This window comes from Canis lupus, chromosome 11 (assembly GCF_048164855.1).
Source record: "Canis lupus baileyi chromosome 11, mCanLup2.hap1, whole genome shotgun sequence".
NCBI classification, from domain to species: Eukaryota; Metazoa; Chordata; class Mammalia; order Carnivora; family Canidae; genus Canis; species Canis lupus.
Genome location: NC_132848.1, coordinates 41064274 through 41090054, shown reverse-complemented (window position 1 = coordinate 41090054; position 25781 = coordinate 41064274). Strand labels below are relative to the sequence as shown.

At 38.3% G+C, this 25781-nt stretch overlaps 1 protein-coding gene and 1 long non-coding RNA gene across 3 annotated transcripts in view; one reads left to right on the top strand and one right to left on the bottom strand.

The window, feature by feature from the left end:
* Window positions 1-1350, bottom strand: part of LOC140643048 (uncharacterized) — a 72160-nt gene extending 70810 nt beyond the window's left edge. For both annotated transcript variants that reach the window (XR_012039436.1, XR_012039434.1), the window contains exon 1: window positions 896-1350. This is a non-coding gene — a long non-coding RNA (uncharacterized lncRNA). The remainder of the gene's footprint in view (window positions 1-895) is intronic.
* A 50-nt stretch (window positions 1351-1400) lies between these two features.
* The window catches only part of MRPS9 (mitochondrial ribosomal protein S9), a 62558-nt gene continuing 38177 nt past the window's right edge, over window positions 1401-25781 (top strand). The window contains exons 1-2 of the mRNA XM_072844395.1: window positions 1401-1588; window positions 13049-13228. Of these exons, the coding sequence (XP_072700496.1) occupies window positions 1454-1588; window positions 13049-13228 (315 nt within the window). The 5' untranslated portion in view covers window positions 1401-1453. The remainder of the gene's footprint in view (window positions 1589-13048; window positions 13229-25781) is intronic.

Genomic DNA, 25781 nt, shown 5'->3' with positions numbered 1-25781 from the left:
TTAATTTCAGAACTTACTTAGTTCTTATATATTCCAACATGTCATTTTTTTAAAAAGAAATAGTAAAAATCCCACTTTCACATACTTATTTGGTTGTTTTCCATTTAAATTTCCACAATTAAGTTAAAAACATTTTTGTGACAATGTATAGGAACCACTTTTTAAAGGCATCTATTTTATTTTTTTTAAGATTTTATTTATTCATTTGACACACAGAAGAGAAAACACAAGCAGAGGGAGAGGCAGGCAGAGGGAGAGGGAGAAGCAGGCTCCCCGCTGAGCAAGGAGCCTGATGTGGGGCTCCATCCCAAAATCCTGAGATCATGACCTGAGCCAACGTCCAACCAACTGAGCCACCCAGGCGCCCCTAAAGGCATCTATTTTGATGGGCTATAAAGTTTTGGTTCCCAAATGCTGGTCCGAGAACCTATGCCAATCTCTGATGAAAGTTTTACTAGCCTAAAAGATAAGTGACAGAACAACAGAATGAGCTTTTCAGTACAACGAAGTGAATTCCATTTAAAGGAACCCTTTTTCTTTCTTTTTTTTTTTTTCTGGGAATATGTCATCTCTACCTTTTTAATGACTAAATGTGTTTTAAGAAATGCTGGTGTATTCATTTGCTTGACAACTTTGTATTTGTGTTTTAATTTCACTTATCCTTCAATTCTAAGTGTTTGGAAATCCTTTCAGAGCGGCTTAGTGCATCACTTAAAGTGGATTTTGTAGACAGCACCTTGGGAGTTCCTCTCAAGAGCACACAAGGCTCAGAAACCAAGCTATACTCGCTTCTATTTCGTGACGGTGCATTTAATTCTGATCGGGTTTCAGCTAAGTCTGGGCGCTAACACACGGGAGGAGGCATGCAAACCTGGTAAGACTGTTTCATTCTCACCTGTGAGTGGTGTAGCCTGTGCGTTACACTGATACACGAGGGACATGTGAGCGCCGGGAAGGCTGCTGGAGGGGGTGCAGACCCTGGCTCCTGGAAACTGTGGAAAGGCAGAGAGAAGCGGAGACCCGTCGCTGAAAGACGCACAGGAGCCAAGGTTTGGAGTCCGTTCCTCGGTGAGCAAGGAGCGCAGCGTCGCTCGGGGCGCGCGAAGTCAGACCGCAGGAGTCGGGCGGGCGGGCGGCGCGGGTTCTGCAGTTGGACGTGCAGCCCCCGGCAAGGGAAGGAAGGCCCACGGGAGAGTCGTTACTAAGACCTGGACGAGGACAGGCTTCAGCACCCGCAGGAGGAGACAGGGGCCGAGAGGGCGCCGCGGAGCGCCAGGGGGCGGAGTCGGGCCCGCCCCGCGGACTCACACACCCAACCAGCGACGAGCCGCCCCGACCGCGGGACACGCCCCCGCCCCTTCCCGACAGCCCCCGGAACCTAGCTCCCTCCGGCGCCTGCGCAGCCCTGAGGCCCCGCCCCCTCGCCCTCCCGCCTGGCCCTCCGGCGGCCAACATGGCGGCTCCCTGTGTGTCCTGCTACGCCGCACTTTCCTGCCGACTCTTTCTCGGAGGTAGGGTTAGCCTCTCCCAGAAACAAGGCGTCTGGAAAGCCGCAGCTGCGGAGTTGCAGACAGGTACCGGATCTCAGGTGAGGCAGAAGTGGATGCACGGGTCCGTGTAGCGCGAGGATGTGGAGCCGGCGCCGCTGCTTTCTCCTGGCGTCTCGCGTGCGCCCGGGCCGGGACTGAAAAGGGTCTGGGGTGTTTCGGAGAGGCCTGTGGTTGAGAGAGGAGGAGTGGGTGTTGGTTTGCAGCGGCCACTCGAGGTGGTTTCTGGGTTTTGCAGGGTGCAGTGAGGGAGGAAGTGTTCTGCAGACGGACCTAGAGCGACCCCCTTCCTTGAGTTGTCTGCGGAGCTAAGGGGAGTCGGTGCCCAGGTGTGTAGGGTCTGGAGCTCCCCGCTCGCCCTGCGGTCCATTCACCCGAGGAGGTGAAGGACTGGACTCCTGCAGTGGGCTGGAAGACTCAGTGGATAAAGTCACACAGTGGATAGGATTCATAGCGGCCTTAAAAGTGCCTTGCATCTGTGCGGCTTCTGTTTTCTTAATTTCCCCCAACGCCGGTTCTCCGGAGAGATGGAGACCAGAACTTGTACATTTCCTTTACTCCCCCGAGGGCGGTGAGAAGCCAGTATTCTAGCTTCACAGCTGTTTTGGTGATGCTGACTTGGGATCTCGAAAGGAGGGGAAAGTTTTGAGAGGGAAGAAAACGAGCTTAGTTTTGGATATAATTATAGTTATTATACAGTAATAATTGGGTTGTCCACGTGGAGATTTCCAGTAGGCCCAAAGATTGACAAGTTTATAGTTCAAGAAGAACTTCTCTACAAGCCCTCTGTCAACTTGTAGATGGTAATCGAGGCCTTGGAAGTGAATTCAAACACCTAATGATGGTGTACCGAATTGGAATGAGTAGAGGGACAGGGCCCTGAAGGACAACGGCGAAGAAGAGCCTCCCAGAGATTGAGAATGAAGTGCCAAAGAAACGGGGGAAACCAGTGTGGTGTCATGGAAAACAAGTGAATGTTTTAAGTAGGCAAAGTGATAAACAAGTACCAAATATTGTATAGAGGCCAAATATTATGATATAAAAACTATTGAAAAAAGGAATACTGTGTATTTTTAAACATCGTTTTTATATTTTAACCTAAATCGACCAGTCCATCTATTCTTTTATCCATCACTTATTTTTCATTCATTCTTTTTTTTTTTTTAAAGATTTTATTTGTTTATTTGTGAGAGAGAGAGTGTGTGTGCGCAAGTGCACAAGCATGGGGAGAGGCAAAGGTAGAAGGAGAAGCGGAAGCCTAAGCATTCTCCTGGCTCAGTGGGGAGCCCTACTCAGGGCTCTTTCCCAGGATCCTGAGATCATGACCTGAGCTGAAACCAAGAGTCAGATAGATGTTTAAATGACTGAGGTATCCAAGTGCTCTTTACTACTTTTTTATTACAGAATACGTTGGAAGTTTTTATTTTTTTCATGCATCTCTTTTGAGTATATTTTCCCTATATATGCTTAGTTAGCTATAGCGTATGGAATGTTTTAATTGCTGACACTGTGTGTGTGTATGGGGGAAGGGGCTACTAATTTTCTCTCCCTCTCTCAACCTCCAGAATCTATGTATCCTTCTCTGTCTTTACGTTCTTTTTATCATAAGCGTGCATCTATGTCAGTGCTAATAGTTGATGGCCATTTATTTTGTTTCCATTTTCTAACCATTAATAAAATGTTTAGTAAACATCCTGTAATAATTCTTAGGTACTTACATTGCTTTTATTTCTGTAGGAAAGTTGTGAGTTTATTGCTGCAAAGTGTGTGTACATCTTAAATTTTAAAAGATATTTCCACATAGCTTTCCAGGAAGGCTGTGGCAATCACACTCCATCATTGATGTATGAAAGTGCCCCCTTTTCAACTAGCATTAGGTATTTTTTTTTCAATAAGATGGTAAACAGTGATTCCTCCTTGCTTCTTTAATTTTCATCTCCCCGACTTGAAATAAAGCTTTTTTCCCCCTCCATATGGCAAATGTTTACTGAGCACTTTACTTGAGTCAGGCACTGTGAAGTAAACAAATCATTATCAAATAATTACCAGACAGTATTGACCCTTACCCTCTCCAGGGATGATCCTGAAACTGCTGCATCCCTAAATTCCTTAGTATTGTAACAGCCTATGTTTTACCATATGAAGTACAACTAAGATATATAACTGAAAGATTTAACTGACCCCCGTCAGACCCTTACTATTACCACATATATGGTTAAAGACATTTATAAAGCTTTTTTCTGGCACAGAGTTTGTCTGTCTTAAGTATTAATACTTCTGCATATCCCATCTCTAATGTTAGTATTACATTTTTCTCAGGCCATGTAGGTGGCTCAGTCGGTTGGATCTTGATTTGGTCTCACATCTTGATCTCAGGGTAGGTGAGAGCAAGCCCGGCCTGGGACTCTGCACTGTGGGTGGAGCCTGCTTGGAATTCTCTCTGTCTCCCTCTCTGTCCCCTCTCCTGCACACTTGCACATACTATCCTCTGTCTCTCAGAAAAAAAAAAAAAAGTTACATTTTCTTAAAGGCCGTGTTTCATAAAACAATATAATAATAATAAATCCATCTTGTACAAGATTTTTTTTGCATTTTGTTTATACGTATGAGTGTGTCCTAGGTTGTGATACAAATAGTACCTATTACTGTGGATCACAGTCAAAAACGCTTGAGAAACACTGATGCCACAAGGAAAAAGAAACAAGTTTTGCTAAAAATTGTGACTCTTTTGTGCCCAGTTGGGACCCTCACTAACAGACTCCCTCTTGTGTACCAATCTTGTGGTATATACGTTTCATATTAATGCCTCTACAATTGCAAATATCTAAGTGTACCAAATTTGGGATAGAGGAGGGAATCTTAACTTGTGAATGGCGAAACTTCAGATTATAAACCCCTGGTTATCAGGTACCTACCTATTCACAGTTTATCATAAGGTTTACAGAGGTGAATACAGAAGAACACAAAAGTGCAGTGCCTAATGCAATTGAGTTGAAATGGGTAGAGTGGTGGGATGGGCCCCTTCTCCAAGGAGATGATAGAGTTTTCTGGAGCAATTAGGAGTTAGATAAAAAAGAAAGATACTCTGTTCTAGGAAGATATATAGTCAGTTGATCTGGCAACGACTAATTGGTTATAGCTGTTATAATTGGTATAATAATTAGTGCAAGAATGGTGAGAGGTGGGAAAGTTTGATGGGACCCAGATTATGGTCTGTGTTGCTATACTAATGTACATGCCTTTTTTTTTTTTTTTTTTTTTTTAATCTTTCACTAATGAAAATCTCACTGGCATTATTATAAGCAGTTGACAGTCATGGTATACTACAAAGGTTACCCATGGATTCTTAAATCCTCTATCAATATAATGTAAGAATGCTAATTTAGCTTTCTGAAATACTTATGACTTCTTAAGAAAGATTTATTTATTTTATATATAGAGAGAGGAGTGCATGTGCATGCTAACGGGGAGGTACAGAGGGAGAGGGAGAGAGAATCCTCAAGTAGACTCCCCGTTGAACATGGAGCCCTGCTTCAGGTTGGATCCTAGGACCCTGAGCTTGTAACCTGAGCTGAAACCAGGAGTCAGATGCTTAACTGACTGTGACATCCAAGCACCCCTATATATATATATGTATGTATATATATGTATGTATTTTTTAAGATATTATTTTTAAGTAATCTGTATACCCAGTGGGGGCTTGAACCTAAGTCCTTGAGATCAAGAGTTGCATGTTGTACCCACTGAGCCCTTATGGCTTATATTAAGGAAAAACAGTAGACTAATTTTCTATTTTGAAAGCTAGAATTACCAAATATCAATGATATGTCCTCTTAATTTTATTTTCTATTAAACACTCAGTGCTTAAACTTTACATTTTTATTGAGTCAGTACACCCCTTATTGAATTGGTCTGTTTGCTGAAGAATGCTCAATGGCATTTGGTGGGTTGGCCCTGTATATTTTGATTTTATTGTAAAAACAGTGTTATTTTTGTCTTAAGTATCTATTCTTTAATCTTAACGGGCTCCTAGGGATTATAATATTGTATATTTATCATGACATCCAGTTGGTTTATAGTAGGGTCTAAATAAACTTTATTGATAAATTGCTTAAAAACTCTTTGAAATTAAAAATTGACTTGCATTTGTATCAAATGCTGTATGTAGCTCTGTAAATTCGTTATGTTTTCCTCCAGATAACTTGATTTTTTTAAAAAGCCTATTTTATTAGCAATGGAAATGAAAACCTTTTTGATGGGATAAGTTGTTTCTTTTGAAATCCATCCTTTTAAGGATGGATCTAAATCTACTTGTACTATGCTTCATTGTTGTAATTAGGATGATGAATTAATTAGTTACTTATTGCTGTACCCCCAAACTGAGCAGCTTAAAACAGCAGACATTTGTTATCTCATGGTTTCTGCGGGTCGAGTTTGTAGGCACAGCTTTACTGGGTTTTCCCTTTGGGCCTCCCATAATTTAGTAGTCCAGGTGGTGGCTGTGGCTCCTGTTATCTCAAGGCTGGAGGGTGGAAATCTGTCTCTCAGTTCGCTCATGTGGGTGTTAGCAGGTTATTGGACTGGCCGTTGGCTGGAGGCCACCCTCCGTTCTTGTCACATGGGCCTCTGTAGGACACCTCACCACATCTGGCTTCTATCAGGTTGATCAAGGGGGAGGGGCAAGAGGGAAGACAGTCTTTTTATAACTTAATCTGAGTGGTGACATTCTGTCACTTTAGTAGTATTCTATTCGTGGGAAGCAAGTTTCTCAAGCAATTTGCAGAAGCCCACATTCAAGGGGAGGAGATTGAACAACAGGATGAATACCAACTGGTAGAATCATGGGAACCATCCTGTAAGCTGCCTGCAACTATGTTCTTTTTTATTACTTAAGTGACTTGTGTGTTTATAGGTCTTTCCCTTACATTTGGTTTGTAAACCTCTTGAGAAAAATAGCATAACTTTTGTATCCCTACTCTGATGCCTATTACAGGACCCACAGACACCTCCTAGATGCTCACTGATCATTTCCTGAATTAAACATGTGAAGAGTTCTTACGTGTAGGGATATATGTGTGTGCACATGTTGTGTATGCACATGTGTGTGAGCACCTGCCATGCTCCTTTTTGCCAGATAGATTAGTAACTTAAGAAAACTGCATTTTGACCATGTTTCATACTTCCTTCTCTCACTGTGGCAACATTCTCATTTTAACATCAGTCACTTCTGCTTGACAGTTATTTCTGTCAAAACTCAGGAGATAGCCTGGCTCATAATAATTGCTTAAATTTTGTTAAATTAACTTGTAAAATAGTTTACTTCTTGGAATTTTATGAAAAATAAAGCATGTTCAAGCATTTACAAAAATAGAATACTGTAATGAACTCCCTGTATATGTCAGCAGGCTTCAATAGTTACTACTGTTTTCTGAATTCTGTTTCATCTGTCTCCCTACCTTTTTTTTTTCTAGAAGCTTTTATGTAAATCTCAGGCTTTCCATTATATTACTTGTATATATACTTGAATGTGCATCTCTAACAAGTAGATTTTTTGTTTTTAAAAATTATTTATTCATGAGAGAGAGGGAGAGGGAGGCAGAGACACAGGCAGAGGGAGAAGCTGGCTCCATCCAGGGAGCCCGATGAGGGACTCAGTCCCAGGACCCCGGGATCACGACCTGAGCCAAAGGCAGACACTCAACCACTGAGCCACCCGGGTGCCACCAAGTTGCTTTTAAAATAGAAAAAAAGAAAAACAAAAACATGGGGGTGCCTGGGTGGCTCAGTCAGTTAAGTGTCCCTCCTTGCCTTTGGGTCAAGTCATGATCTCAGGGTTCTGGGATCAGGCGCCATGTTGGGCTTCCTGCTTAAGCAGGAAGTCTGCTTCTCCCTCTCCCTCTCCCCCTACTGCCTGCGTGTGTCTTCTTGCTCTCAAATAAATAAGTAAAATCTTAAAAAAAAAAAAAAAAAGGCTTCCATGCCACTATGGATATATCAGGCAGAATGAACAATAATTTCTTAATATATCTGCTACTTATTCCATCCATGTTCAAATTTCCCTGGTTGTGTTAGCAATAATTTTTTATAGTTTGTCTAAAGCACGATTCAGACAAAGCCCATATATTTTATTTGATTTGTAAGTGTGTTAAGGCTCTAAATTTATAAGTTTGTGGAAAGAATATAAATTGTGAATTTTGCTCAAGTAGTGTAGTAGATTTCCATGTTTGTTTAACCTGGTGTCCACTTCCCTTTCACCAGGGCACTGCTGCTTTCTCAGGAGGGATGAGTTCTTCACCACTGGATACAATCTAGAAGGACTATAATCTGGGGCATCTGACCCAAAGTAGCCCCATTAGATAGTCCCTCCCATGAGATCTTGAGCAGAAAGCTAATGACAGTTGCAATACCGTTTTATCTTAATGGCCATAGACTTCATTGCACATGCCGTGGCTCATTGGAGTTCCTGCTTCTTAGCTTCCTGCTTCAAGTATAGTCCTGGGCCCCTGTTACTCTTCTAAGAAATGTCTCTTTTGCTTAAGCAAAATCATATTCTTTTGCTTGCATCCAGAGATCTCTAGTTGATAAAAATATAAACTCATTCAAAAAAACTTACTGTCCTCTCTCTCTCTTGGTGTCCTTCTAATGTTTCTTTCTATCCATGTTTTCTCTAATATGACTTTAGTCTTTACCTTTTCTTTGAGTCCTCCAAGTATTTTTTCTTTTGCCTTTTCTATTCAGATTAGCAGCAGCTTCTTCTTTGTTCCATTTTTATCCAATTGAACAAAAAGGAAACTCCTGAATACTCGTAATATCATTAAAGTAGTGTGTGGCACTGGCATTTGGCCAGATTTGGGACATCACTGCTCTGTCAGGATGTGTCTGCTTCTTTGGCAACCCGCTTGATTGAAATTATAGTTGTCTGACCCACTGATTATCTTAAAAAAGAAACAAATCTGTCAAGTTGTATCTATACCAGTCCATAAAAACAAAGTGTGAGGAAAATTCTCTGTCATAGCTTTTCAGTTGGAAACAGAACCTGTAGAAAATTTTGTTGGGGATTTGTACTTAACAGTAGTGAAGCATGTTCTCTCCAGGAATTCTAGCTGTTTATAGCTAAAGATCTAGTCGATTCACATTCAGCCTTATCTTACTTAATGGATTGTGCTAATGAATAATGGACTCTATTGAATGTAAATATTTTTGTGTGAATCACTGCTGGAATAATTTAGAATATTTATAAATATATTCAGTAGTCTGGTACTGATGCTGTGATGGTTTTAGAAAAATATGAATTCCAGAATGTCACATTCTTAGGCAGTGTATACAAATGTCTTTGAAAAGATCCTAAGGAGATTGAAAAATAGCAAAGTGTGGACTTTTTAAAAAAGCCCTTTCTAAATGAACAATAAAAAATTTTAGTTTTTTTTTTTTATATTTTTTTTAAATTTTAGTTTTTAAAGCATCATTTATGTTAAAACTAAGAAAGCTGCAACATGTCACAGAGTCTTAAGAATCTAGACACAAGATAATTTTAATTCAAGTGAAGAAATGAATCTTCAGGCTAATAATCAACTCTTTTGCTGGAGGTAATACTCAAATGTTGTCAGAACAAAAGAAGAAAAGGAACTGTGGGAGAGAGAGATGAAGAAAACACAAAGGAATATTTACTCAACAAAATGGAAGAATTATTTTTCTATAACTGCTTCACACTGTCAAGGACATTCTTAAAAGATTGGGTAAGGGAGAGCTATATGAAATAGTAGATAAGACAAGAAAATACGATTGAAAAAATGGTTAAGGGAAGATATTTGGAGATAGACCAGTGATTGAAAAAGCTAAAAATTCGGAGTGGCTGCAGAATTGACACCGCAGAAAACAAAACAAAAAAAAACCCAGGAGTAAAAATTTAAACATCATTCATAATGCAGAACAAAGGGATAAATAAGACTGAGAGAACGGAGATAGAGGACAGGAAACCAGATCACCTCTGTGGTCGGAGAAGAGAATAGTAAGGTGAGAGTTGGTGAGTATTACTTTCTGAGGTTGATAGGAGAAATAATCTAAGCATTTTATTTGGAGACATATAGGTAATCACTACTAAAATAAAAGGCTGTGTGATGTCCAAATTGCTGGATCAAAAAAAAGACAAATATAAAAAACTGCAGACCATTTAGCAAAAGAAAGAAAACAGGAATGGAAGCATACAAAAATAAAATAAGATGGAAAATGTGACAGTATCTATTAAATCCATTTAAATAAGGTATTCTCATATTTGTAAAAAACTCAGATTGGCCCAAAAAACAAAACCTAAAGTGATTTAAAATTTAAATGAAAAATACGGTCAGTGGGATCCCTGGGTGGCGCAGCGGTTAGGCGCCTGCCTTTGGCCCAGGGCGCGATCCTGGAGACCCAGGATTGAATCCCACATTGGGCTCCCGGTGCATGGAACCTTCTTCTCCCTCTGCCTGTGTCTCTGCCTCTCTCTCTCTCTGTGTGACTATCATAAATAAATAAAAATTAAAAAAAAAAAATACGGTCAGTGATATTCCAGGGAAAGGCAAATGGAAGTCTGAAAGGGTTGCAATATTACGATCCAACAGAATGAAATTCAAGGTAAAAGTATTGCCTAGGAGTGCAACACTTTATAATTTGAAGGGTACAATCTGCCTTAAGATAGAACTCTCTTCAGAGAGTACACTGGATATACCACTGAAACATACAAAGGAAAAATACAAGAAACGAAAAGATAATTAAGATTAAAGCTATTGTATGGATATAGATTCATAACTGTTTCTTTGGTATTTTTTTCTGGCTCACATCCAGTATAAAGGAGTGCTTAAAATTTTTTTCTAATATTCTTTCTTTAATTTTATTGTCTACTTTATAACCACTGTATCATTGCTTTTTGAACATGAAGTATTCAGTTCATCAAACCTGTCACCTCTTACTCTGCAGACCCATCTCATGTCCTGTTTCATAAAAATAATGGCCATAACACATAAGTAATCTTACCTTTCCGTCTTTTTCCCTCACAAACTATGTTGTTTCTTTGCATAGTAAAATAGATGTTTCTTATCCTAACACTAATGCCTGCCATTCCCCCTACTTTGATGGTGTCATGTCATGTCCCTTGCTGATTATTAACAGACGGCATCTCTAGCTCAGATCTCTCCTGTGTACATACCCACAGAGCCATCTGCCTCCAGGACACCTATCTCTCTGGAGATGCCCATCAAGCATCTCAAACTTGTCATGCCCCAAATTGAACTCATCACTTTCCTCCCTATCTTACTGTTCCTTTAGAACTCATTACTTCAGTGAATGGAAGTCTCATATTCACTGGGAGACTCATTTCTCCTGAGGGCTGTGATTGGTGGTTGGTGGCAAGTGTAGTGGGGTCACCTGTATTACAAATCGTTTTGGTTATGGACAAAAACATTTTGTCACGTGACTTAGAAAACCAGCAGTGTAATCATCCTTTTGGCAGTGGAACATTGGGGAAAATCACCTCTATTGCGTGACAGCTACTTTCTCCAAATCCAGATCAGTATTTTCTCTTCATTTTGAATACAGGAAGCAACATCTTCCAGTGTTCAAAGAAAACATGAAATCATTGAAACACACACACAGAAGCAGAACCCTGGGAAAAGTAAAAACAAGATGGAAAAACTCCTGAGACAAGGATTTGATGCTGTTGGCACTAACTGTGGGGAGAGGGAGCAGGATTAGGAGTGTACAAAGAGGCTATACGTAAGCAAGTTTGGGTCATGTTTTTACTCATTGATAGTGACACTGTATCTTTATAAAAACATCTTAAGATTCTTGATTAATAATATGAAGAGAGAAGAAACTCCTTTGTGCTCCCCAAGGAAAAATAAACTATAAAGTTTCATGGGATTTTAAATTGCCTTATTTTACTCATTAAGGAGTTGCAAGAAATAATTTTATCACTATTTTGATTTGTGAGAGTTTAAGAACATAATTTTTACTATTAATAGAGCATTGTAATATTTGTAATATTTGTCCTGTATTTTTTCTTTTACTTTTTATTGTAACTACAGTGACAAATTATTATAGTTATTTGAATCTCTGATTCTCAAAGGGTTAGGGAATGGATGAGTGAGAGATGATGGTGGTGGTGGTATGTGCGAGAGAGGTTTGTTTGTTGATGAAGAGGTAAGTGAGGGAGTTACTAAAAATTATAGTTAAGGTCTGAATTGCTTAAGAGTGCTTAACATTGTTGAGGCTGGGATAATGGTCGAGAACCACAGATTAAGATTTTGAGAAAAACCAGGACCAAGAATATCTATTCTAGTTATATCCATCTACTGAATGTGGCTAAATAGTCATTTGAAAACATTTTTCTGGTTCCTTAGCACCTTTTATTGCAGGTGAACTATTTATGCCTTGGGGGGAAATTCCTAGTGCTATAGCATAGAAGGATCAACAGCGGCAAGTGATACCATTACTGATAATTTAGAAGGATGGGAAAGCCCTTATTTCTGTAAGTTAGTGTATTGAACCAAATTAATGATAAAGCTTGTCAGTGCTTACTGAAGCAGTTTCTTCACTGCATCAGCTTAAAATAGTCTCAAGCTAAGCTAAACTGTTATTTTAAAGCCTTGAAAGATGAGCTGTATTTGTACCCTAAAGCAAGATGACTACCTATAGCCTAAGTGTGCTATTCTGCAGTACCTGCCTCTTTTCTCCTTTGTCCTCTGCTTGCTGTCTGTCTGCAAGGGCATTTACTTCTTTTCAAAGGGAGTGTCATCTCTTCATTACCTGTGTGTCAAATATCACAAGTAGTTGACATTGACCAATCAGTATGAAATGTGGATATTTGCATTAGACAAGGATGTTTTCATATCACTTCTAGGTATTTTGGGTTTAACTGTGTGAAATGCTAGTAGTTTAAACTACTGTGTAAGTAGAGGCTTTTAAAAGCTAGCTTTTGAGTGGAGGACGATTTCTTTTTTTCTTTTTCTTTTTCTTTTTCTTTTTCTTTTTCTTTTTCTTTCTTTTTCTTTTTCTTTTCTATGATCAACAGGAAGAAAGAGAGGCAGACACACAAGCAGAGGGAGAAGCAGGCTCCACACAAGGAGCCCGATGTGGGACTTGATCCTGGTACTCCCAGATCACGCCCTGAGCCGAAGGCTGACTCAACCGCTGAGGCACCCAGGTGTCCCTTGAGTGGAGGAAGATTTCTAACAGCTTTCTTTCTTTTTTTTTTTTTTTTTCCTAACAGCTTTCTTAACAGGCCTTTTACCTGTTTCCAGACTCTTGCCAACTGAGTACTATAATAAAAACAATTGTTTGAACACCCTGTTTTATGTAGAGACAATAGCCTACAAGACATTACATTGTAATGTAAATGTAAATAATTACATTATTTAATTTAAAATCTAAGTTAATCACAGTTTAATTACATTGTAAGGTAAATATAATGTAAATAATTACATTAATTTAAAATCTTTTCTCTTTTCATTTATATTTTCTGCTAGATATTAAGGCTAAGGCACACCACAGGTGTATCAACAAAGAAAAATGTTGCAGCCTTAAGACGTGAAACTTACACAGTGGATTTTATTAAAAAGCAGATTGAAGAGTTCAACATAGGAAAGAGACATTTAGCCAACATGATGGGAGAAGATCCAGAAACTTTTACGCAAGAGGATATTGACGTAAGTACAGTTACTCGGTTGGGAAAGTAATTGCTGTAGAGTTTGTTTGTTATGATTTATTTATTTATTTATTTGAGAGAGAGAGAGCACTAGCCAAGGTGAGGGAGAGAGTGAAGGGTAGAGGCAGAAGGAAAAAGAAACGTAAGCAGACTCTGTGCTGAGCTCAGAGCCTGATACAGGCCTCCATCTCATGACCCTGAGATCATGGACGACCTGAGACAAAACCAAGAATCCAACACTTAATCGACTGTGCCACCCAGGCATCACTAGCTCTGTCAGTTTTAATCAAACTGTAAGAATAAGGGGAAATACCACTCTGCATTGCAAGTTGGAACCCAGGTTTCAAAGAGAAATGCTACCCTGTATTTGGAGCATTGTGAAGCATAGTGAGTGTTAGATTTTAATGTGAAATGGATAAATGTCTTGATTCAAGGTCCTAGGAGCCAATGTGAATATTTAGAACAATGTAGAAATATTTATCCTATTGTAGTTTTAAACTCAGCTTTCTTACAAATAGTAAAACAGATGATGATGGAAATAGAGTCAAGTTTATAGAAAGTCCCATAAGTAAACCTGAGTTTAGTGTTTTTTTATTATTATCTTAGCTATACATTTGAATTTTCAGTCAGGGCATGTTCTAAATGATTTGAGAGAGTTAGAACTGTGTTATTGTTCCACTCTTGAGTTGTTCTGACCCTGATAAAAGTAGTAATAATAAATAATACTTTTTTGCTAGACATCACAACATAGCTAGCAAAGGTACTTAAAATTTAACCAATTTGAAGTTTGTTCTAACTTTTTAAAATTTTATTTTGAATTCCATTATAGTTAATGTACAATGTTGTGTTAGTTTTGGGTATACAATATAGTGATTCAGCACTTCATACAACACTCAGTGCTCATCACAACTGCCTTCCTTAATCCCCCGTCACCTATATCCCCCATATACCCCTCCCCCCCACCGGGAACCATCAGTGTGTTCTCTATAGTTTAGAGTCAGCTTCTTGGTTTGTCTCTTTTTCCCTTTGCTCGTTTTTTTGTTAGCTGGTTTCCTAAATTCCACAAATGAGTGAAATCAAATGGTATTTGTTTTTCTGTGACTGACATGTTTCACTTAGCATTATACTCTCTAGCTCCATCCGTGTCAGTGCACATGGCAAGATTTCATTCTTTTTTTATGGCTGAATAATACTCCTCTGTGTGTGTGTGAGTGTGTGTGTGTGATATCTTCTTTATCCATTCATCTATATCCATTGACATTTGGGCTGCTTCCATGATTTGGCTATTGTAAGTAAAGCTGCTATAAACATAGGGTTGCATGTATCCCTTTGAATTAGCATTTTTGGATTTTTTTTGGGGGGGGTAAATACTTAGTAGTGTGATTGCTGGATCATAGGATAGTTCTATTTTTAACTTTTTGAGGAACCTCTGTCCTGTGTCCACACTGGCTACACTACATTGCATTCCCACCAACAGTGCAGAAGGGGTCCTTTTTCTCTACATCCTTGTCAACATCTGTTGTTTTTGTGTCAAAAAACAATGTGTCAACATTCTGACAGGTGTGAGGTGATATCTTATTATAGTTTTTTATTTCTCTCTGTTGTCTAATTGCTGTGGCTACAACTTCTAGTACTGTATTGAATACAAGTGGTGAGAGTGGACATCCTTATCTTGTTCCTGACCTTAGGAGAAAAGCTCTCAGTTTTTCCCAATTGAGAATGATGGTAGCTGTGGGTTTTCATTTATGGCCTTTATTATGTTGAGGTATATCCCTTAAACCTACCTTGTTAAGGACTTTTTTCCTGACTGGATGTTGTGCTTTGTTAAATGCTTTTTCTGCATCTATTAAGATAATCATATGGCTTTAATCCTTTCTCTTATTGATGTGATGTATCATATTGATTGATTTGCGAATACTGAACCACCCTTGCATCTGGAAATAAATCTCACTTAATTGTGGTGAATGATTTTTTTTTAATGTATTGTTGGATTCTGTTTACTAGTATTTTTTTGAGGATTTTTGTATCCACATTTATCAGATATATTTGCATGCAGTTCTCCTTTTTTGTGATGTCTTTCTCTGGTTTGGTATCAGGGTGATATAGAATGAATTTGGAAATTTCCTTCTATTTTTTGGAATAGTTTGAGTAGAATAGGTATTATTAACTCTATAAATGTTTGGTAGAATTGGCCTCTTGAGCTCTCTGGTCCTGGGCTCTTGTTTGTTTGGAGTTTTGGGTTACATAATCAATTTTTTTGCTGGTTATTGGTCCACTCAAATTCTCCACTACTACTTTCACTTTTGGTAGGCTATATGTTTCTAGGAATTTGTCCATTTCTTTCTTCTAGGTTGTCTAATTTGTTGGCATGTAGTTTTTCATAATATTCTTTTATAATTGTTTGTATTTCTATGGTGTTGATTGTTATTTCTCCCCTTTCGTATTATTTATTTGAGTCCGTTTCTTTTTTTTTTTTTTTTTGTGAGTCTAGGGAGAGGTTTATCAATTTTATTGTATCTTTTCAAAGAACCAACTCCTGTTGTCATTTTTATGTTCCATTGCTTTTTAAGTTTCTATATCATTTAGTTCTGCTCTCTACTTCATTATATCCGTACTTCTCTTGGTTTGGGGTTTTGTTTGTTCTTCATGTTCTAGTTCCTTTATAGGTAAGGGTAGGTTATTTATGATTTTTCTTGTTTCTTGAGGTAGGCCTGTGTTGCTATAAACTTTCCTCTTAGAACTGCTTTTGCTGCATCCCAAAGGTGGGCCATTGTGGTTTCCTTTTCATTTGTTTCCATGTACTTTTTGCTTTCTTTGATTTCTTGGCTGACCCATTCATTGTTTAGTAGCATGTTATTTAACTTCCATGTATTTGTGGTCTTTCTAGTTTTTTTTCTTGTGATTGATTTCTAAATTTATAGTGTTGTGGTAGAAAAGATGTATGGTATGACTTTGATCTTTTTGAATTTGCTGAAGCTTCTTTTGTGGCCTAATACGTGATCTGTTCTGGAGAATATTCCATGTGCACTTGAAAAGAATATGTATTCTGCTAATTTAGGATGGAATATTCTGACTGTATCTGTTAAATCCTTCTGTTCCAGTGTGTTATTCAAAGCCACTCTTTTCTTGTTGATTTTCTGTTTGGATGACCTGTTCATTGACATAAGTGGGGTATTAAAGTCCTCTAATATTACTGTATTATTATCAATTAGTTCTTTTATGTTTGTTATTAAGCATTTTGTGTATTTGGGTGCTCCCATGTTGGGTGCAAAATATTTATAGTTGTTATATTTTCTTGTTGGACTGTTCCCCTTTATTGTTAGACAATGTCTTTTTTTGTATCTTTTTACAAACTTTGTTTTAAAATCTATTTTTGTCCAATCTCACTATTACTACTCCAGCTTGTTGTTGATATACATTTGAATGAAGTTTCTCCATCCCCTCACTTTCAATCTGTAGGTGTCTTAGGCCTGAAATGAGTCTCTTGTAGACAGCATTTAGTTGGGTCATGTTTTGTTACCCATTCTGTCACCCTCTGTCTTTTGATTGGAGCATTTAGTCTATTTACATTCAAAGTAATTATTGGTAGATACATATTTGTTGCCCATTTGTTACTTTGTTTCATGGTTTTTGTAGTTTTCTGTACACAAGATACTGTCAGTTGCAAATATAAATAGTTTAACTTCTTTCTTTCCAGTCTGGATGCCTTTTGTTTATAAAATAATGATATCTGAAACTATTTCTAAAATGTATTTAAGCAAAAATACTTAAGATTTAAAACAACTTTGAGATGCCTGGGTGACTCAGTGGTTGAGTGTCTGCCTTTGGCTCAGATGTGATCTGGGGATCCAGGATCAGTCCCACATCAGGCACCCTACAGGGAGCTTGCTTCTCCCTTTTCCTGTGTCTCTGTCGCTCTCTCTTTGTGTCTCTCATGAATAAATAAATAAATCTTCAAAAAAATATTTAAAACAACTTTTTTCATACATTAAAATATATTTAAAATTTGTCAAAGTTTTGGGGCACCTGCTTGGCTCAGTTGTTGAGCGTCCGACCCTTGATCTCCACTCAGGTCTTGATCTCAGGGTTGTGAGTTCAAGCCCTGCATTGAGCTCCACACTGGGTATGGAGCCTACTTAAAAAAATATTAAGGTGTTTACACAGACACATATCAGGGTCTCCATTTTGAATATTCTTTTTATATTATTTAGATAAATCTAAAAAGATCCTATCATTCAGTCAAATGAAACAATATATTTTGTTCTGGTTCTTAAAATATAGAATTCCAGAGAGAAGATGTGTAATATTAGTGTATGAATGTGAGAGATGATGGCTTTTCTGTACTTTTAAAACTGCATGTGTATATAGATGGTGAAAGTAAGTTGATGCTATTTTGTGTCATTTTGCTAATAGAATATGATGAAAATCTCCCTTAGATTTAGCCAATAGAGTAATAAAGTCCTGAATTAATATGAAAAACATCCAGTTGCTCATTTAAAATATGTAGAATGTTTGGGGCACTTGAGTGGCTCAGTTAGTTCAGCATCAGACTCTTGATTTTGGCTCAGGTCATGATCTCAGGGTCTTGAGAACAAGCCCCGTGCTGGGCATGGAGCCTGCTTAAGATTCTCTCTCTCCTTCTGCCCCTCCCACCATCTGAAAAATAAAATAGATTTTTCTGAAATGAAGCAGAATTTCTTGTGAGGAATACGTATATTTGCAGAACACAGAGGACTTTGTTAATTTTTTTTTAAATAAATTCATTATAGTTGAAATATCCAAAGATGCAGAACCTGGGATTGGAAGATTCCTTGCAGTGTCACTAACTAGTGTAATGTTCACCAAGTCACAGTGCTCTGTCACTTGATTTTCTCATCTCTAAAATAATACCTGTTTGCCTATCTTAGAATATAACTGAAGAGCATGAGATTAATGCAACATGTTATTGTTCTCATTACTATTAAATGCAATAAGTAAAATCTACCATAATTTGAATCATTTACTAGTTCTCCGCCTTTGTCACATGAATCTTCATCCCACCAAAGACACCATGTTGAAGAGAATAATAGGAAGTATTGTTGAGTGTATTGATATATGATTGAGGGATTGTGTCTCACCTGGCACACTGCTGAAATGCCTGTGTGGAAGTGTTAGCCCTTTTCCTTGCTGCCAGTGATGTAATCCTGCTGTGTTAGAGTTTCCTGCAAGTGATTGATCTGCTTCAGTAAGGCTCACATTTTACATCAGTTAACTCTGAGCATTTTATTAAATTTAGTGGACTCTCTTTGGCATCTAAGTAAATGTAAAAGCAAAAGAGGACAGTGATAATTGTTACCAAAGCATAAAAATTACATACTATTGTGATTCCTGGTTTTGTGTATGCTTTTGAAATTTATTTTTGTTTGAGATTTGGCTGTAAATATAACCTAAAAGAAAGTATATAGCTAATGAGTCTTATCCAGCATTTCCATATTGACAAAATGGTTAGTTATTTCTAAAGACAAAACCAAATAATTTGATATCTAAAATCAGGAAAATATTTTAAGCTTCCAGATAATTTTTTATATATATATTTAGAAACTATAATGCTTTTTGTAATGTGTTTGGCTTTTAATACAGAATTTAAAACCAGGTATAGTAATTTTTCTCTTATATAATCAGAAAATCAGATATTTCATAGAAATGAAGTTCTCAGATAAATCTATTTTTAATTGTTATTTGTAATGAAAAATACCACCAATTATTAAAAACCTCCTATATATGCTCAAGATGCTGCCTGGGAGCCTGATTTATATTACCACATTCAGTCTTTAGAAAAACCTCATGGGGTCAGGATTTATTGTTGAGGAATCCAAAGCTGTACAAGGCCTTCCTATATGCAAAGTCTGCTTTTCCACACTTTCAGATACTAATTTTTTGGGTAACATTTTCTAAAATAAATTGTGCTCCCCCCCCCCCCTTATTTAGTGGAGTGTAGTGAGTATAATTTAACCTCACAGTGCCTCAGGATTTTCCTTTTAATATGATTGTTTAGCTGTAATACCTTGCCTGAAGCTTGTAGTTCCTCTTTGTCCCTGTAGTGAATGGCCTGGCCTTGCCTTAGTACTGATTCCTGCCATCTCCTTTCCTGTCAGGACGTCTGCATGTGCGAGTACCCGCCTCTGCCCACTCTCACCCTCCAGCCTTCTGGCATAACTAAACTTGTTAGGCTTGTGAATTAAAACTTGGACTTGGTGTGAGAACCTGTGTGCCCTTCTAAGTAAAATAGTGAATTTATGTCACCTATTTCAGCTCTTCATAGGCATCTTTTGGGGATTTCTGGGTTTAGAACTTTATTCTAGAACGCTGAACTTGAATAGAAATCTAGTCCCTGGCCTTACTGAGTACAACATACAGAACATGTGAAAATTATACCTAGCTAATCTTACATGCTACTGTTTCTTTGAGTTATAAAGACTTTTTTTTTAAGATTTTATTTATTCGAGAGAGAGGCAGAGACAGAGGCAGAGGGAGAAGCAGGCTCCATGCAGGGAGCCCGATGGGGGACTTCATCCCTGGACCCCGGGATCATGCCCTGAGCCAAAGGCAGATGCTTTAACCGCTGAGCCACTCAGGCGTCCCTGAGTTATAAAGACTTTTAAGAGTACAAATGTGAGTTAGTTAAATAGAAAGGATGTGACAGATAAAATTTTATGAATAAAGATAATTCTACTTGTAGCTTTTAATATTTACTTAAAGTTCTGTGATTTAGAAGTTTATTATTAAAGCTACATCATCGTATATCTGCCAGAATTGTTTTTGCAAAATTACTTTGCTATATTTAATGCTCAATCTTGGTATTGCATTTATATGAAAAAATTATTTTTGGTTTGTAAAATAAGAAATTAACTGGAAAGAAATGAGTTATTGGCATATACGGGTTTTCTCCACATCGAGATAGTTTAATTTTTGCCTAGTATTTTAAGTTCTTTTAAAAAGAAACCACCCAATGCACCTCCTGACTGAACCACTATGATGCCACTGATCACCTATCAGTGACAGGTGATCGTAGATCTGACAGGAGGAAAAAATGGGTCCTCTTTCATAGTAGTAGCATATATGGTGACTTGCTGCAAGTACTTATAAGCATGTTAAATGTTTTGAAAATATATCTTAGTGCTGTAGTTCTCAACTCCCATTCCTCAAGCCTTTCACAGGTTACTGCCAAATGTTGATCAGCACCTAAGAAATATTTTTGGCTTTCACTGTATAGTTAGTATGAGGAGGATTGAACTGTCAGATTGAACACTGAGCTGAGTGGGTTCTGTAATTTAGCTTAAAGCAGTGACAGTTTGGCCAAGGGAAGATTCTCTGTGTATGGAGACTGTAAAGAAATGAGCCTCAGGACGTGTGATGGAAGCCAAGGCTGCAGCATTTGCCCTCAGTGACCCAAAGGGAAAGCCTGGTCCATGACACTAACACATTGTTATGCTGGAGCAGATATTGAGTTACAGTAATTTCAAAATCAGGCTGTCTGCACACAAAAAAAGTTGAGGACCACTGCTCTTTGCATTTTCCTTTTTGAATAAAGTGGTATCAGTTATCAATGTTAAGTTGGAGACATCTCAGTTATATCAGATATTATGGACACAAAATTGCACTTGCATTTACTAATGTCTTTACTTGGGAATTAAAAGTTAAGTTCTACATTACTATAGAAATTCAGGAAAAAAGCCAGCAAATTGATATATAACACTGCTGAAGTCTACCAATTACTTTTTAATTGGTATTATAGACCTCATTCTGAAACCAGAATGTTTTATTCTCCTCAGTGTGAATATGCTGTATGAAGTTTCTCTAATTGATTTGCTGTGCCCATTCCATTTGATGTATCATTTTTCACAATATTTCCTAATTTGTGCTCACTTCTAATGAACAGAGTCGTTAGGACAGGCATGTCTAAGTACAACTGACAGCTAACATTAGGTGCCAGATGCAGTTTGTAAAGCTATGTAGAGCTGTAGAGAACAGTTTAAATAAATTAGCACCTGTACATTAGTCTCACTTGCTGGTAATTTATAAGCGAATCAGTAGAGATGACATTTAGGTAAGTCATTGATCAAGTTAACAGCTGCAAACCCACTGCCCAGCTGGGATACCTAATTAATAGAGATTGCATTCCTGACCCAGTGCTCCTCCTGGGTTGAGCGTGCAATCCTTTTATACTTTGATTTAAGCCTAAGAAGGTAGTTAAATACTTTGCCTTCATTTTAGGGAACCCTTGAATTACCAGTACTCCCAGCATTTTAAACATCTAAAAATGTAAGAGACATATTTTCAAAGGGGAATTGCCTTACTCCGTGATTTAAAAAAATCAACCCCCCAAAAGGTTAACTTTTTAAAAATTTACATTCTTTATTTTTGTCAGCACTTCTTTTTGATTCAGGTAAACAGGGCTACGGTCCAATACATTTTTAAAGGTTTCTATACTTGCCATTAAATGTATACTCCACTTTTTTGTTTCCAAAAGAAGCATGGTTTTTGTGTTTTTTTTTTGTTTTTTTTTTTTGTTACTGTGACAACCAACCATTGAACCTACTTCATATATGAAACTAATGTGGAAGAGCTTGGTTCTTGTCTCACAGAGTCAAAGAATGAATCTCGCAAAGAAGAGTTAGTAAAGCTTTAGAAATTTATTAAGTAAAGATACAGAGCAAGCTCTCAGAAGTGAATGAGATTTTCTGATTGCCTCAAAATCAGAGTAAGGCAATGATTTGTTATCTCTTTCAGGTGTATGTTCATGGATATTGGTGAGGTTTACATACCAGTATGAACTACAGGTTACATCCAGAATCTGGTTCCTGGATAGGAAAAGGGTTCTCTTGAAACAAATGCTAGCCTAAAACAAATAACAATATTAGGCTAGTAATATTATTTTCAAGCTTCTTGAAAAATTGAGTCCCAACTGATAATCCTCACAGGGTTACCACTGAGGGCTTGTAGGGTTGGTCTTTTATTGAAAGCTAACCAGGGAACCTAAATCCTTTTAATATTATCTCTTGATACCACCGTTGAGTAGGGACTAGTGATAACATCTTTAATGGCTTACTACTTTGGGATCTGGTTATTCTTTGTTGGTCACAGGTGACTGTCATAAAAAGACATCTTACCTTCCCTGCCCACACCTAGGGCAGGGTAGTCTGGCTTGTTTCCTCATCTCTGGTTTCCTTACACCTCAGCATTTTTGGAGTTTTTTGTGAGCCTGATTCCGTGGCCCCCTACCTGTCTCTCTCTACCTAGCCCTGTTTGTCCCTAACTTGAAGCTATTTTTTCAAATGTAACATAAGTTTAAAACACTAAGAACTTTGCCAAGCTGAATTCCATACAAATTCCAGAACTTCATTATAAGAACTATTAAGCTAGAATTTATTATAGGAAAGTGCTTTTTTCCCCCTCCCTATACCCATGGCTCAGAGCTTTTTCTGAGGGAACATAAAACTGAAAGGCTAAGTCATCAACAGCCTCAAAATCAGAGTAAGGCAATGATTTGTTGTGTGTTCATGGATATTGGTGATGTTAAATACCATTGTGAACTACAGGCTACATCCAGAATCTGGCTCCTGGATTGGGAAAGGGTTTTCTTGAAACACAAATGCTAGCCTAAAACAAATAACAATATTAGGCTAGTAATATTTTTTTCAAGCTTCTTGAAGAATTGAGTCCCAACTGATATACACTTGGCCCTTGTACAACACAGGAGTTAGGGGTGTTGCCCTCCTGTAGAGTAAAAAATCCACATATGCCTTTTGACTCCCCCAAAACTTAACTACTAATAGCCTACTGTTGTTTGAATGCCTTACTAGTAACATAGTTGATTAACATATTTCGTATGTGATGTGTATTATATATCGTATGATTACAATAAAGCAAGTGAGAGAAAAATGTTAAGAAACTCATAAGGAAAATACATTTACAGCAATACTCTGTTTATCAAAAACAAAAATCATCGCCTACATGGACCTGTAGAAGTTCAGACCTTTGTTCTTCACGGGTCAAATGCATATATTTTTGTGTTCTGTTTTTTTAAGATTTTATTTATTCATGAGAGACAGAGAGAGAGGCAGAGACATAGGCAGAAAGAGAAGCAGGCTCCATGCAGGGAGTCCAGTGTGAGACTTGATCCCGGGACTCTAGGATCACATCCTGAGCCACCCACGCGTCCCTATATTTTTGTTTTTGTAGAAGAATTGGGTGTTTCTCAGTTTATATATCTGTTTTATGTAGATTGTTTAGAAGTGAAAAAGTGCTTATTCCAGAAAATTAAGGGGGCACCTGGGTGGCTCAGTGGTTGAGCATCTGCCTTTGGCTCAGGTCGTGATCCCAGGGTCCTGGAATTGAGTCCCGAATCAGGCTCCTTGCAGGGAGCCTGCTTCTCCCTCTGCCTATGTCTGTGCCTCTGTCGGTCTCTCATAAATAAATAAATAAAATCTTAAAAAAAAATTAGGAAATTTCAGTTAATTCTCTCGTGGTTAATAAATGTGGCCCAAGTTGGCCAAACTACAATTCACATGTGAAATGCCAAGTGTCCTCTAATTTAAGACCTAGGTCATGTCCTGCTGGTACATCTTCTCTAGTGCCTAGTCAGTGCCACATGCACCAGGGAATCCTAGAACATTATAGGTAGGTTAACATTAGCAGAAAGTCCAGTATTTCCCTCACCACCTTCTTCCACTGGTTTTCTGATTGACTTAATTTTCCCTTACAATATTTAAATTCTGCATTTTTACCATGCCAATACAGATATTTCTGAATAACATCAGGAAAACTGAAAAACAGCTGAAGTTTTTCAACACTTTCTTTGCCTTTGTTTCTCATTTGGTTTACAACCAAATGATCCTGGCCAGAGAAGGTGAAATCTTATCATAAGTGCTTGCAGCGTAAGAAGTGTGAGAGGCAAGAAGCAGGAAAGCTGTTGGGTTCTCTGGTGGATCCAGTGCCCTCATAGAGGCAGGGCTTCTAGTAACAGAATGGCAGTGACTTCAGGGAGACCATGCTGATGAGATTGGTGCCGGAACAGCATACTGCAGTACACATGTTCTCATATTTTGCAAACGTGTAGAATGTCCGGGAGCTGTGTCATTACCAGCAGGCTTTAGAGAGGAAGGTGATACATACTTTCTTCCCTTCACCATTCCTGTCTATAATATGGTGGTAGGGACATTACTGTGGACCTGGACTGAAAGCCTTGCACTCTGGGTGGAGTGTTCCCTAGAGAGTACATTGCAGATATGGCTGTGTCCTCCTGGGCTCTGGAGGATAACCTTGTTGCTTCAGGTAGGCGTTCTGAGTCTGCAAGAAAGAGGTGGATGCTTTTCATTTTTGTCATTATGTTTGGTTGGGTTTTTCTTCCCTTTCCTTTGTTCTAGGAAGAAAGAGGTGCAAAACCAGGAGTTTTCAGTATTGGTCACAACTTGATATTTATATCTTTTTCTTTCCAGTCGCAAGTTAAGATTAACTATGGAAAAGGAACAACAGAGGATAGAGGCAGTGGGGAGGACAGTGGGAGCTCTCCTGAATTAATAGACATTACGAGGAGACTAATGAGGTTTCTGGAGTCTTATAAATGTTTCTACCTTCTGCCCCAGCATTGAAATCTAGGCTGAAAAGAAGTATAAAATCCAAGTGCTCTTGCCTTAGATACAGTAAGTCAAAGTCATTCAGGTTAGTAGCAGACAGCCTCAATGGTGAGATGTCAGGAAATTCGACTTTCCACATGGTTTCCATGATACTAAGTTCCCCATTCAAATCCCCAAGGAGGGCAGCTTGGATGGCTCAGGGGTTTAGCGCCCCCTTTGGCACAGGGCCTGATCCTGGAGACCTGGGATCGAGTCCCATATCAGGCTCCCTGCATGGAGCCTGCTTCTCCCTCTGTCTGTGTCTCTGTCTCCGTCTCTCTCTCTCTCTTTGTGTCTCTCATAATAAATAAAATCTTTAAAAAAAAATCCCCAAGGAATCAAATCACAGATCTGAGTATTAAAATGCTTTCACCTCACAGAAGAGAATATGAGGAATGGCTGTCATTACCAAATTCATCATAGAGATCTTCTATTCAAAGACTATTTGGTAGTTAATATTCTCTCGTGAACGTGGGTATTTGTTAAGTTAGACCAGTAAAATTAAATTATAGACTTTATAACTCTGTAACAGTTTAATGAGGTTTGAAAACCATGCTGAGGTTCACAATAGTAATGTCAGTGCAGTGCTGTCCATACTGCTTGAAGGCTTTGGTTAAAATCATCTAAAGCTGTGTGGTTGCCACTACCTAATGTGTGGTTGTTTAAAGTTAGTTAATATTAATTAACATTAAAGTTTAGTTCTGCAGTCACACTAGCCACATGTGAAGTACACAATAACCACATGGACTACAGGCTGTCATACCAGCCAGCAGCGATTATAGAATATTTCCATCATCAGAGAAAGTGTTTTTGGACTGTGTTGACCAGAGGATTGCTCTGTCATTTCCTCCCAAGTAAGAATTTTTAGTCTGCCTTGTGTTATTTAAAAGAAAGAGAACA